This window comes from Embiotoca jacksoni, unplaced genomic scaffold (assembly GCF_022577435.1).
Source record: "Embiotoca jacksoni isolate LCO1_2020_lvr unplaced genomic scaffold, fEmbJac1.0.p SCAF_10, whole genome shotgun sequence".
NCBI classification, from domain to species: Eukaryota; Metazoa; Chordata; class Actinopteri; family Embiotocidae; genus Embiotoca; species Embiotoca jacksoni.
Window position 1 is genome coordinate 8,499,703 of NW_027185230.1, and position 12,361 is coordinate 8,512,063.

The 12,361-nt window shown below is 38.0% G+C and overlaps 1 protein-coding gene across 3 annotated transcripts; it reads left to right on the forward strand.

Moving 5' to 3' along the window:
• The first annotated feature begins 465 nt into the window (after window positions 1-465).
• Window positions 466-10,517, forward strand: pde6b (phosphodiesterase 6B, cGMP-specific, rod, beta). Of its 3 annotated transcripts, none has more exons than XM_069159642.1 (23): window positions 466-624; window positions 797-1,108; window positions 2,701-2,853; window positions 3,655-3,744; window positions 3,873-4,013; window positions 4,118-4,192; window positions 4,447-4,511; window positions 4,790-4,856; window positions 4,964-5,011; window positions 5,123-5,272; window positions 5,479-5,622; window positions 5,843-5,908; window positions 6,086-6,235; window positions 6,379-6,486; window positions 6,648-6,757; window positions 7,485-7,572; window positions 7,684-7,784; window positions 7,906-8,013; window positions 8,091-8,154; window positions 8,346-8,420; window positions 9,793-9,876; window positions 10,138-10,291; window positions 10,462-10,517. In XM_069159642.1, exons 1-23 carry the CDS (start codon window positions 466-468, stop codon window positions 10,515-10,517), a joined length of 2,568 nt encoding a protein of 855 aa, XP_069015743.1. The 3 variants fall into 3 exon arrangements, with proteins under 3 accessions (XP_069015743.1, XP_069015751.1, XP_069015759.1); XM_069159650.1 differs by having other exon boundaries at window positions 10,138-10,285; XM_069159658.1 differs by having other exon boundaries at window positions 10,138-10,251; window positions 10,482-10,517.
• The last annotated feature ends 1,844 nt before the right edge of the window (window positions 10,518-12,361 follow it).

A 12,361-nucleotide genomic window follows, 5' to 3' on the forward strand; every position in this document is an offset into this window, starting at 1 on the left:
CACTAGAGGCTGGATCATTTGGCCCACATATTCGTTACTCCATGATCAGCTGATGAGTTTAGTAAAGGCAGATCCCTGCTAACCTTCAGCACTATCTGCTGATGACAGAAGGATTGTTTGGATTGAGCCCTCTGCCTTCTCCTCAGGGCTCACCCTCACTCAGTCCGCTCATCCCACCAACAGGGGGGGGATTATTTTTTTTTTATCCTGCATTTGAATGTGTCCACTTCTGTTTTCTCCCTTTCTGTGCAAAACCTGGGTAAGATTGGTTTCTTTCTGTTTGGGATAAAGGGAGTAAATGAGTAACTGTGGGTGTATTGTTTTGCTTATTTTGTGACTTTGTTTCCAGTCGGAGAGGTTGGAGGTAGCTCCTTTAGAGCAGCGTTGGACCCAGTGGGAGCTCCATCACTGAGCTGAAGAGGGAGAAGACAGGAACATTTTGGAGAAGAGGAGGAAGAAGGAACCATGGGCGTGCAAAAGGAAGATGTGGAAAAGTTCCTTCAAGGGAACCCTGCATTTGCTAAACAGTACTTTGCCAAGAAGATGAATGCCTCCTCCATATCGAAGGTGTCAGGACTCCCAGAGAAACAGATTGACTTTGGCCAGTTTGAGGAGCTCAGTCAGGTAAATCTTTTTTTTTTTAATTACCTGTTTATTGTGGTAAAATATTGATACTTTTGACAAAACCTTTTCATGGTTGAGCATCTTACATGCTTAGATGCATAATTAAATTAATCTCAGCTAGGTTACGGTCTAAAATAAAAAAAAATATTGTTCTTTTCGTCTCTTTTTCAAGGTTGAAGAAAGCCAAATCATGTATGACCTGATCAAAGACATGCAAGAGAACATCAATATGGAAAAGGTGGTCTTCAAGATCCTGAAGAGGATCACCGCCCTCATCAGCGCTGACCGCTGCAGCTTGTTCATGTACCGGCAGAGGAATGGCATCGGAGAGCTCGCCACACGGCTCTTCAACGTCAGCACAGATGCAGAGCTGGAAGACTGTGTGGTGCCACCAGACTCTGAGATCGTCTACCCGCTGGACTTGGGAATAGTCGGCAACGTGGCCCTGACCAAGAAGACTCTGAATGTGAAAAATGTCACAGAGGTAAAAGTTAGTTAGTTGGTTAGTTAGAGTAAAAGCATGCACACAAGAACGGTACTCCCAAGTTTAGGATGAAGAAGCTCGAGCTGAGTATCTACATTGCTTTCCAGCACAGTGCAATTCATGGTATTACCACCAGGTGACACCATGGTCTTCAATTTTTAAACCATACATAGTGGCCTTAACTAAAAATTCAATGTATTTCTTCTTAATTATTGATTCTAAATAATTTAGATAATTAAATATAAATGACGAACAAAACTCAGGATGACCAGTGTGTTTTTAAAAAAATCTGCAGGCTGAAGTGCAAGAAAATAGATATAGGTCGGTGCTTAAAATAACACGTCACCAATGAACAAGCACTGATAGATCACATATGAAGAAGGCAACGTGGCTCCAAAGACAAAATATAAGGGTTTTTATTTCATATAAAATGAAGGAAGGAGCAATCCTTCAAATAAGATTTTGATAGGAAAGTCTGCAAACACTTTTGACATCGAACTAAATGCTCACAAAGATACACCTTGTGGAAACGAGCAACACTTTCCCCCCTCATCATAAAATACACTAGTAGCTGTTGGAATACAATAGATGCAAATTGAGAAACTAATTTATGGGATATGCAGGTGTAGAAGCACTGTATTCTCTGTGAAAATATTTTAAGCCAAGGTTTAAAACATAGTTTGAGCAGGGTTAGTATCTACTCTGCTGCATATGAAGAAAAAACATTAAAAGTCAAGGGCGTGGCTTGAATGACTCCATTTACTTTTATAAATTATAACATGCTTACATATCATGAGCAAAGCCTGTTGGTTGTAGACACGTAAAAGAGGAGTTAGTCACTCATACCTATACTTGACCAAGTGAGGGTGTAAATCCCCTTGTCAGACATAATCCATTTATTTTCAGATCGCATCAGCCTCTGCTCTAGCAGTGGATTAGACGCCTCTGGTATTTAGTCAGCAGGAATCTAAAACAGATGAAAACTAGTTTACTTTACTTTGATACCGTCTGCATAAACCTGGAATGCAAATTTCTATCATGTTTTTTTTTTTTAACTTATTCAGCTGAATACACATTGTGTCCATTTGAAATGAACACTGCTTTTATTTTGAAATCATCTTAATTAACAAACAGCTGGTTAATAATATGGCTGTGGGATTTACTGTTACTGTGGTGATTGTGGGTTTGGTCCAGATGTTACATAATGTAGAGGCCTGCATAACTACACAACTAAATGGCTTCTTTTTTTTTTATCAGACATGTGACGCACCGTTGACCTCTAAAAATAAAGAATTCACCCTTGACTGAGGCAACGCGCTGCAATATACCAATTAAAGATTTGAATCTACAACATAATATCATAGTGGAGTAGATTAACTGTATATTGTACTAAAAATGAATTTACTTTTGGATTCAGCTTTTTTGATACAATTTTTTTTAATACTTAAAAAAGAACAAGTTTATTTTCATGTGTACGGTGACAGTAATGAACGCATTTACAATGTAACATTATTAATGTGTTATAGGTGTGCACATGTATGTTTGCAAATATATTTTAAGGGTCTTAAAAGCATACTCTCTGCCTTTTTTAGAACCAGTACTTCAGCTCATTTGTCGATGAACTCACCGAGTACGAGACCAAGAACGTTCTGGCTACACCCATCCTCAACGGCAAAGATTTGGTGGCAGTGGTCATGGCTCTAAACAAGACCACGGGACCACATTTCACTGCTGAGGATGAAGATGTGAGTACAACCGTACAAGTACCCATGCACAAACACACATATAAACTCAGAGCAGAGCAGCGTGACGGCCTCAAAATGAAGTCAAATTTCGGAAACATAAACCATTGCAAAGAATCTGTTTCTGCTTTTGACTCAACGTTAAAGACAGTTGGATTTAGACTGTGGATATTTTTTGGATGTTTCCTTTACAGCCATTGTGATAATAACTGTAAAAGACAACTGACATGTAAGTGCATCACTACAGCTGGGAGGGAGTTCCCTTCAAGCAAACTGATAGGTCAATAAAGCCTTTAAGAGGTTGGACCTAAGTATGTTCAATATACGTCAGGTCATTAATCCATCCTATATGATGATGTCATCCCAATTAGGGATAAACTCCCCTTCCAAATGGAAATAAGCCAGAGGTGAATGGACTTTGACCCACAGCCTGTTAATGATGTAACACTTTGAGTAATGTCCTGTATACTATCTGAAAACCAGTAGAAGTCAAGCTATTTTCTATAGCAGCTTATAGAAAAGACTGCACACATAAAGCTTTACGTGAGACATGCAATTTGTGTATAAATATATTCATATATGGCTAAAATGATAGCATTTTATTAGACATTTATTAGACATGAAAAACAAGCACGTTTATGGACACAGAAACACAATGAAGAGTAAAATAGATTGAATGAAGCATGAAGTAAATCTATTGTATCCTTTATCAAAACACCTAAACACATATTGTGTGATTATGTTATCCTATCAGAAGTTTTGTTGTGACTTATTATACTTTTTCTTTCCTGTTTGTCCATCCAGCTTTTTTTAAAGTATCTGAAAATTGCCACTTTGAACTTGAAGATCTACCACCTGAGTTACCTCCACAGCTGTGAGACACGTAAAGGACAGGTACGGGCTTTAACCTGCTGCACACAGTTTAATCAAAGCTTTTCATAAATTATGTATGATATATATATATATATATATATATATATATATACAGAAATAACATGACTACTTCATTGTATGTTTCCTAGCTGCTGCTGTGGTCTGCCAACAAGGTGTTTGAAGAGCTGACAGACATCGAGCGACAGTTTCACAAAGCCTTGTACACAGTCCGAGCCTACCTCAACTGTGACCGCTACTCTGTTGGTTTACTAGACATGACAAAGGAAAAGGTATTTTGTCTCCTTGTGCTTTTGCCTGTAATAAACCCCATTTTGTTACATTTATTACCATGAAGTCACTTTTTCTCAACCTTTTTGTGTCTGTGTCCTTCCAGGAGTTCTTTGACATTTGGCCAGTGTTGATGGGAGAGCAGGCACCCTACTCTGGCCCTGTAACTCCTGATGGCAGGGTACCTTCTTTTATTTTATGCTATGATCAGCACTCTGCTCTGCTCCCTGTGTTGATTTCAGAAAATTCTAAATATATTCAAAATTATTATTTTTTTCTATCAAAGTTTTATTTTGTACAATTTTCTTGCAGTTCAAAGAAATAGTTGAAAGCCCAATATGATAATTCAATACTCTAATGTCCATGATGAGTGTATATAAACTGTACTAAACTTTTTGTCTCTCTCATCTCTTTTTTTTCTTTTTCTTCTTCCAGGAGGTAATTTTCTACAAAGTGATTGATTATATATTACATGGAAAAGAAGACATTAAAGTAATACCGTAAGTAAATACTTTTTCATTTTCAAGCTTGCCTTAGTGTAAATATTTACTTATTTATTCAAGGCATTGTAATTGATTAACATTACAACAAAATACTAATGAATCAGCTTCAGTTATTTACTTTGCAAAATAATTTTTTTATATTTACGCTTATTTTTACTGATTTTAAAAACGGTTTAAATCCGAGCTGATCATCAGTAGCCCAATAACAGGTCGGACACTGTCTGGGGTCACATCTCCTTACACTGTACTTGTCTATTTGCTTGTTTATCACACAGCAATCCAACTCCAGATCACTGGGCTTTGAGTAGTGGCCTACCTACTTACGTCGCTGAGAGCGGTTTTGTGAGTTTCTTAATTGATTGCTACAATCTGTTGAATCACTTCGGACCAAATTAATGTTCCTGCACTTCTTCCAAATTGATCCGTCTGTTCTTTTTTCTGCTCCTTAGATTTGTAACATTATGAATGCAACTGCTGAGGAGATGTTCCAATTTCAGGTAAAGACATTTCAAACAACACAACTGACTGGAAAAGGAAAACCAGCCTAAGGATCTCATAAAGGCCCACGCAGCATGAGATATGTTTCCTTTTTGTTTTTTATGTTGCAGTCGGAGCCGCTGGACAGCAGCGGTTGGACCATAAAAAACGTTCTCTCGCTGCCCATCGTCAACAAAAGGGAAGAGATAGTTGGTGTGGCTACGTTTTACAACAGAAAAGATGGAAAGCCTTTTGATGATCAGGATGAACAGCTCATGGAGGTGAGATTTATCTCTCCTGAATGACAACTAATTGTCCCATCGTTGAATGCTTTTTTTATGCATGGAATAGTTGATATACTCATGACATATTTTGGCTTGGTAAAGAAAGGTCGACCCGTGTAATTTTGTGCGGACATCCCCTCCTGATACTGTATATCTAGTAAATTGTGTACCTGTGATGTTGATCCTGATCTTGTTTTTATCAGGCTTTGACTCAGTTCCTGGGATGGTCAGCTCTGAATACGGACACTTACGACAAGATGAACAAAATTGAGAACCGCAAAGATATTGCTCAGGACATGGTGCTCTACCATGTCAAATGTCGAGATGATGAGATCCAGAATATCCTGGTCAGTGCTGCTTAACTGTACTTTTTTCCACCTGTTAATTGATTATAAACACTGGAATACTGAGTTATACATCCAAGTATCCTAACCTCAGTGGGACTCACCTGGTTGACTTAAGGCAAAATATGACTATGGTAAATGTGTGGGACCTCTAACCATATCGGTACTACCGCTGTTTGCTCAGTTCACGCGTACAATCACAATGTTTTCTCATTTCTCCCAGAACACCAGAGAGCTCTATGACCGTGAACCCAGAGATTGTGAAGAGGATGAGCTGCTAAGCATCCTGGTAACACAAAAATATTATTATTAGGTGTCCAACACATTTAAATTGTCCTTAAAGAGCATGGACTTGAAGGCAAGTTTAATGTGACACGAGGGTTATGAGAAAGTATTTTGTCAGAGCTGTCGGTGTCTTGATTGTGCTGTTTATTTTATCTTTACTGGGCTTTCTTTTCCCTCTCAGAAAAAAGACTTGCCTCCGCTGATTAAGAAGTTTGAGATCTATGAGTTCCGCTTTTCGGATTTCAACTGCACAGAGATGGAGCTGGTGAGGTGCGGGATCCAGATGTACTACGAAGTCGGAGTGGTCAAGAAGTTCCAAGTCCCTCAGGAGGTAATGTGGTCGCACACACACACAGACACACAAACAAGTTTTTTTTTTAATCTTTCTGTGAACAACCAGCCTGCTCTGTCTTGAATTTAAAAGCTCCAGAACTACAGGATATCAGATGTCTGAATTCTCTGCTCTCTTCTCAGGTGCTGGTTCGTTTCATGTACTCAGTCAGTAAAGGCTACAGAAAAATCACCTACCACAACTGGCGTCACGGCTTCAATGTGGGACAGACCATGTTTACGCTATTAACGGTATAATTGTGTGCATTTTAGTCGCCTCAATTTACAATCAATACAAGCTTTAAAAGCACAAGACAGTAATAACATTTTGTCCGTTGTTTCAGTCTAACAAGTTATGGATTTTGTGCTTTTTCTTTGTTTGGACCACTTTGTGTTTGTCTCTGTGGGCTCAGACAGGGTTGCTGAAGCGATACTACACTGACTTGGAGGTAATGGCCATGATAACTGCAGGATTCCTCCATGATATTGATCACAGAGGAACAAACAACTTGTACCAGGTCAAGTAAGTGTTTTCAGGAACTTTTTCATCTCTTACTACAAAAAAAACCAAAAAACAAAAACTCAGAAACTTTGCAACAGGATATGGTGTATAGAAAAATTTGTCCCTTTCAGAGATGTGCACCAAATAAACTGTTGTATCTCTCCTGTGCTACGTTAATGCTAAATATTACGTTTATCATTATATGCATACATTCTGACTCCCTGAATGTATAAATATTGAAAGGTCACTTTTTCCATCAATGAGCAGTTTTAATGGTCTTGTGCTTGTTACACATCAGTGTCATAATGTTTTTTTTTTTTTTTTGTACCTTTAGCTTCCATTCATTTTAATACATGTCCATCAGCTAGTAAAGACTTACTTGAGATAGTTTTTCTTCGTAATTAACCTCATGCCACATTTTATTATAGTCAAAGTTGGATCTTTTTTGTGTTACAATCTAGCTGAAAGGTCATACTGATTCAAAACGGTCTGCACTAGGGAAGCACGTTATTGGATTGTTTGTCAATATGCTGTAGCTCAGGAAAGCTTGGAGTCTTTAAAAGTTCATTATATTCTATTTGGACATGAAGCGTGACTGATTTTAAGTCAATGTGTCAAAACAAGCCTTTAAAAAGCCTCTAAAGTCACCTTGTCTCTTCTGATGCCTCATCAATACTTACTCATACTAATAATGTCAATCTCATGTGTAACCCTGCTGATATCTGAGAACTTTCATTTACTCCAACAGATCTGGTAACCCCCTGGCTAAGTTACACGGCTCCTCCATTTTGGAACGCCACCATCTAGAGTTTGGAAAGTTCCTCTTGGCTGAGGAGGTGGGAAATAAGACCCAACATTGTGTACATTACTGAAATTTCTTCCTTTTCTCAAAATCCGGTCACTAATTATGACTGATTCCCACCTCTCTCTGCTCATCTCCTCTACAGTCACTAAATATCTACCAGAATCTTCACAGGCGACAGATAGATCACGTGATTCATCTCATGGACATCGCCATCATCGCCACCGACCTGGCTCTTTATTTCAAGTCAGCACAGTATTTTATTTACCTGTTCCCTTCTTTTATTTTGCTCTCTCTTCTCTGTACCCTAAAAATACATGAAACAGAGATAAATAGTAAAATGGTTCCTCTCCTAATGCCTTGACAGGAAAAGGACCATGTTCCAAAAGATTGTGGACCTTTCACACACATACGAGGACGAGAAGAAGTGGGTCGACTTCATGTCTCTAGAAACAACCAGAAAGGAGATTCTCATGTGAGTACAAAAAGCATGCACAAAGTTCTCTGTTCTCTTATGTCTCCCCAATCCTCTAAATATTTTTTTCATTTCAGGGCTATGATGATGACCGCATGTGACTTGTCTGCTATCACAAAGCCTTGGGAAGTACAGAGCAAGGTGAGGAGCACAAAAAGTAATAATTCAAGGGCTTAATGTGTGAATACAGATGACGTTGATAAGTGATTTGATAAATGAGTAAAAACAATGACAACAGCCCTCAGAATCTAGCAATACATTAGCTTTTATGTAATATTTTAGAGCAGCTTCTCTGAAATATAACTGTGCGTGTGTTTGTGTGTGTATTTCAGGTTGCCTTGTCTGTGGCGGCAGAGTTTTGGGAGCAGGGTGACCTAGAGAGGACAGTACTGGAACAACAGCCCATTGTGAGTTTACAAATTATGAGACTGATGTGTATGTGTAAAAATATGCACATGTCAAAAATATGTATCTGCAGGCTGTCACTGCTAGTTGTAATCACATAAAACATGTCACATTTATATGGAAAATAGGAAATTTATGGAAAAGAGAGCCTTTTTTTTCCCTGTTTATTTACTTAATGTAAACATTTATTCAACTTATGATTACTGCTTACTTGCTGCTAATGTAGCCTATCTTGGCCTATCACCTCATTGACATGTCCAGCAGCAAGGGCTGTAAAAAAAACTAAGCTGATTATAAATCTCTTCAAAATTTGTAAAGGCAGAACATGATCAATTTGTAGCCCTTTAAAAGCAGTCAGCAGCCAGATAAATGGCAATTTAGGCATCAAGACCACTGAGTTCCTGAGCAGAAATTCACCAGAGGGAAAGTGAAGTACCCTGCAACCTGTCAGGAGAAAAAAAAAAGCATGACGTAAGGAAAGTTTGAATCATTGCTGGAAAAAGTGCTCAGGGTCTTTACTTAAGTAAGAGTACTAATACCATTCTGTCAAAACACTCCACTACAAGTTAAGGTATGAAAGTGTTGTGAGCAAAATGTACTTAAAGTATCAAAAGTAAAAGTACACAGAAAATGCTCCCTGTCAGTGTTTTGCTATCATGTAAGATGTTTTTGGATTAATATTAGGGTTTTATTACTTTGCATTTTAGTACTGTAGTTATTTAAGGCTATAAAATAGCTACTGTGAAATAAGTTTCACAGTAGCTATTTTATATACTGTTTGTTCGTTTAATCTACAGTAATGCATCATATTCTGTGAGATGATCTTTTACTCTCTTATTTCTGTTCTGTAAGAACCATGTATCTGTAAAAAGTCAACAAGCTCAGAAAAACAATGCATACTCCAGCAAATCTAAAAATGTTTTGAAATAGTTTATTCAGCTTAAAGAGTAGGATAATTTTTCTAAACTCATAAAGGGATGTCTAATCCTTCAATTTATTAGAAACATTCACATTTAACATCAACAAAAGTGGAGATACATGGTTTTCACTCGACAGAAATGGTGTAAGAAACTGTCATCTTAAAATTAAATAAAGCTAACAGAAAAATGTAGTGGAGTAAAAAAAAAACATTTGCCTTTGAGATGTGGTGGAGTTGAAGTATGAAGTAGCATAAAATGGAAATTGTCAAGTAAAAGAAAAATCCCTCAAATGTGTACTTGGGTATAGTACAGTTCAACCACTGGTTAGAAATACCAAAAATAAGACTTAGTCAGATGGACTGCAGATGACTTCCAGGTTCATGTGAAATGAAAAAGTAGACAGTCAGTAGCATTGATTTCATCGTCTGAAAAACTTTGCTGTCCCTCCCACCAGCCCATGATGGACAGGAACAAGGCAGCAGATCTTCCAAAGCTACAGTGTGGTTTCATTGACTTCGTCTGCACGTTTGTCTACAAGGTAATGTTGAATACAGCGTTTTGACTCAACACTGCGCGACACACTTCATTTCCCCCAAATGATAACAGTCTTTATTGTGCTTTTGAGTTTCCTGATTTATATTACTATTTATGTGCAAGATGCACATAGTTTGTCCTAAACATCAAAGCTACCACTTCATGTAAAGCTCACGTATTTTCACCGAAACATCATCAGGCACGTCCAACCCTCCCTCAACTGACCTATTCTATTTTCATCTTTCTTTGCTTCTGATCTTGCCAGGAGTTTTCTCGTTTCCACCCTCAAATCCAGCCGATGCTGGACGGCATCTTGAACAACAGGAAGGAGTGGAATGCTAAAAAAGAAGAGTACGAGGCTAAACTCAAAGCTATAGAGGAAGAGAAGGCTGCTAAAGAACCAGCAGGGGGAGGTAAAAGTACAGAAATTGGTTCCAATATCCTAAACCACTGAGACTAAAAAGTGAACATTTTAGTGTTTTTGTATGTAGAAATTAGCTGCGACAAAAAAACATTTAATCTTCCCTGCAAAATGTTCCTAATTTGCAAATATATTGAGTCTTTTGTTTAATGTGTATTTGTCCAACAGGTCCTGCAAACAACACCGGTGGAGGGTCGGGCTCCAAGACCTGCTCCGTGTGCTAAAAGATGAAAGTACTGTGAACATTATGGGGGGGCACACAGACAGCTCGTGACGGACTGACTTTAGAAGGATCCGGGAACCACAGCCAGTTGATCGCAGAGGAAAACAAATATCATAAAGTCAGGAAGACGGATACATGAATGCACAACCCCCATAGTACTTCTACTTCAGAAAAACTGGTTCCGGTCAGAAAAGAAAAACCTGAAAATGAGGTGGAGAAATCCTCGCCAAGAAGAGCAAAGTTGAATCTTTAAAGGACACAAACCAGGCGGGCCAAAAAAATTAGTTAAGAATGAAGGCAGGACATCATCACATCCTGGTAAGACATCACTGAAGAACAACAGAAACAACCATGACTACCAGATGATTACAGTTAAGACACCTTGTCCTAACATTCATCCTATTTAAATGAATCAGGTTTCTCTCATCTTTAAAAAACAGTTTCCTGTTTTTTTTCCTGTATTTTTGAGTATTAGTGTTAGTCACAGTGTGTGTGTGTGTGTACTGTATGTGTGTGTAAGTGATTGTTGTGAGTCATGTTTCTCAGATGTACAGATAACCACAACCTTTTATATTTTCACCAGTTTCTTAAAACACGTTTTTAACATAGCAAGCATGGCCAGAAACAACTTGTATATAGATCTGTTTTCGTAAGTGAAACCCCCCCGTACAGTCTGTATTATGTAAGAGTGAACATACCGTTTTCTTTTTATGCCCAAGCCTCTATAGACTGTACAAAATGTTTGGAGCTCTAGTTTTTCCTATATTGTGCATTATTGTTAGTTTTAGTTATCACAGATCATAGATAATGGCTAGATTGGGATATGATTATACTTTATCATATTCCAAAAGTGTAATGTTCACTCCTTCCAGTCACTCACTATTTACAAATGAGAGTTTGTTTACCTTGACTGCAGAAAGCCAAGTTCAGTAGTGCGACAGTAACTATGGCAACTTTTCATGAATATTTCTGCGGTGTAATAGAGATGTAAGTTTACTATCAGCAAACAAGTCTATAGATGCTTATTCATGATGCCTTTATACTGTATGTGTATGTGAGAGAGTAGCCCAGGATATTTTTTACAAACATAGTATTATTAATGTCTTATTAATAAATAAGAGCAGGTTATATCCAGGAAACCAGGTGGTTCCAGATAATACGGATTCATTCTGTTGCTTAAATCTAAATTTATTGTGCTCGTCTACCTGAATTATGAACTGAGAGTCGGGCTTCAACTTAATCAAACAGCAGGACCAGCAAGTTCACTCGAACTGCTTTAAAGGATGAGTTGTTCTATTTTTAACCCCTACTTGAAAACGTACCTCTGCGTTGGACCCGTCCTGAATCAGAGCAAAGAACATCATCTGGGTAGTTTTCATAATAGCAAATGTGTTTGATGTGAGACGAAACACATGAAGAACATGCAAACCCCACATAAAAAGGATCAGGTCCAAGACCTAAACCCAGGACTGAGGTGCTGCGAGGCAGCAGTGCTGGAACTGTCAGGTGATTCTAATAACACAATGTCTGAAAACAGGCCTCGAAGGCAGCAAGGCAGCGTGAAGGAGCATCTAAGCTTTGTGTAATGACTTGTACATACTTCCTCCCTCCTTGTACATAAAAAGAATATATTTTAGCTGAAATAGAGATGCTTCATTTTAAATAGTTATATCTACAAGCACTGGCAAATAAGTTATCAAGTAATTTCTTATTCCCCTTATTTATTGAATTAGGCGTTTATAATGCTTGCCTCACTTTACAGATGTTTAAAGTATTCCACATGTGGAAATAAGGTGAAGGTGTACCAAAGATGACTGTAATGTTAGGTAAGAAATTAACCTTAAT

Coding starts and splice junctions, on each gene's coding strand:
- pde6b (XM_069159642.1), top strand. CDS start 466: ATGGGCGTGCAAAAGGAAGATGTGGAAAAGTTCCTTCAAGGGAACCCT. Junction 4,193..4,446: donor CTGTAACTCCTGATGGCAGG/GTACCTTCTTTT, acceptor TTCTTCTTCCAG/GAGGTAATTTTCTACAAAGT. Junction 7,785..7,905: donor GACCTGGCTCTTTATTTCAA/GTCAGCACAGTA, acceptor ATGCCTTGACAG/GAAAAGGACCATGTTCCAAA.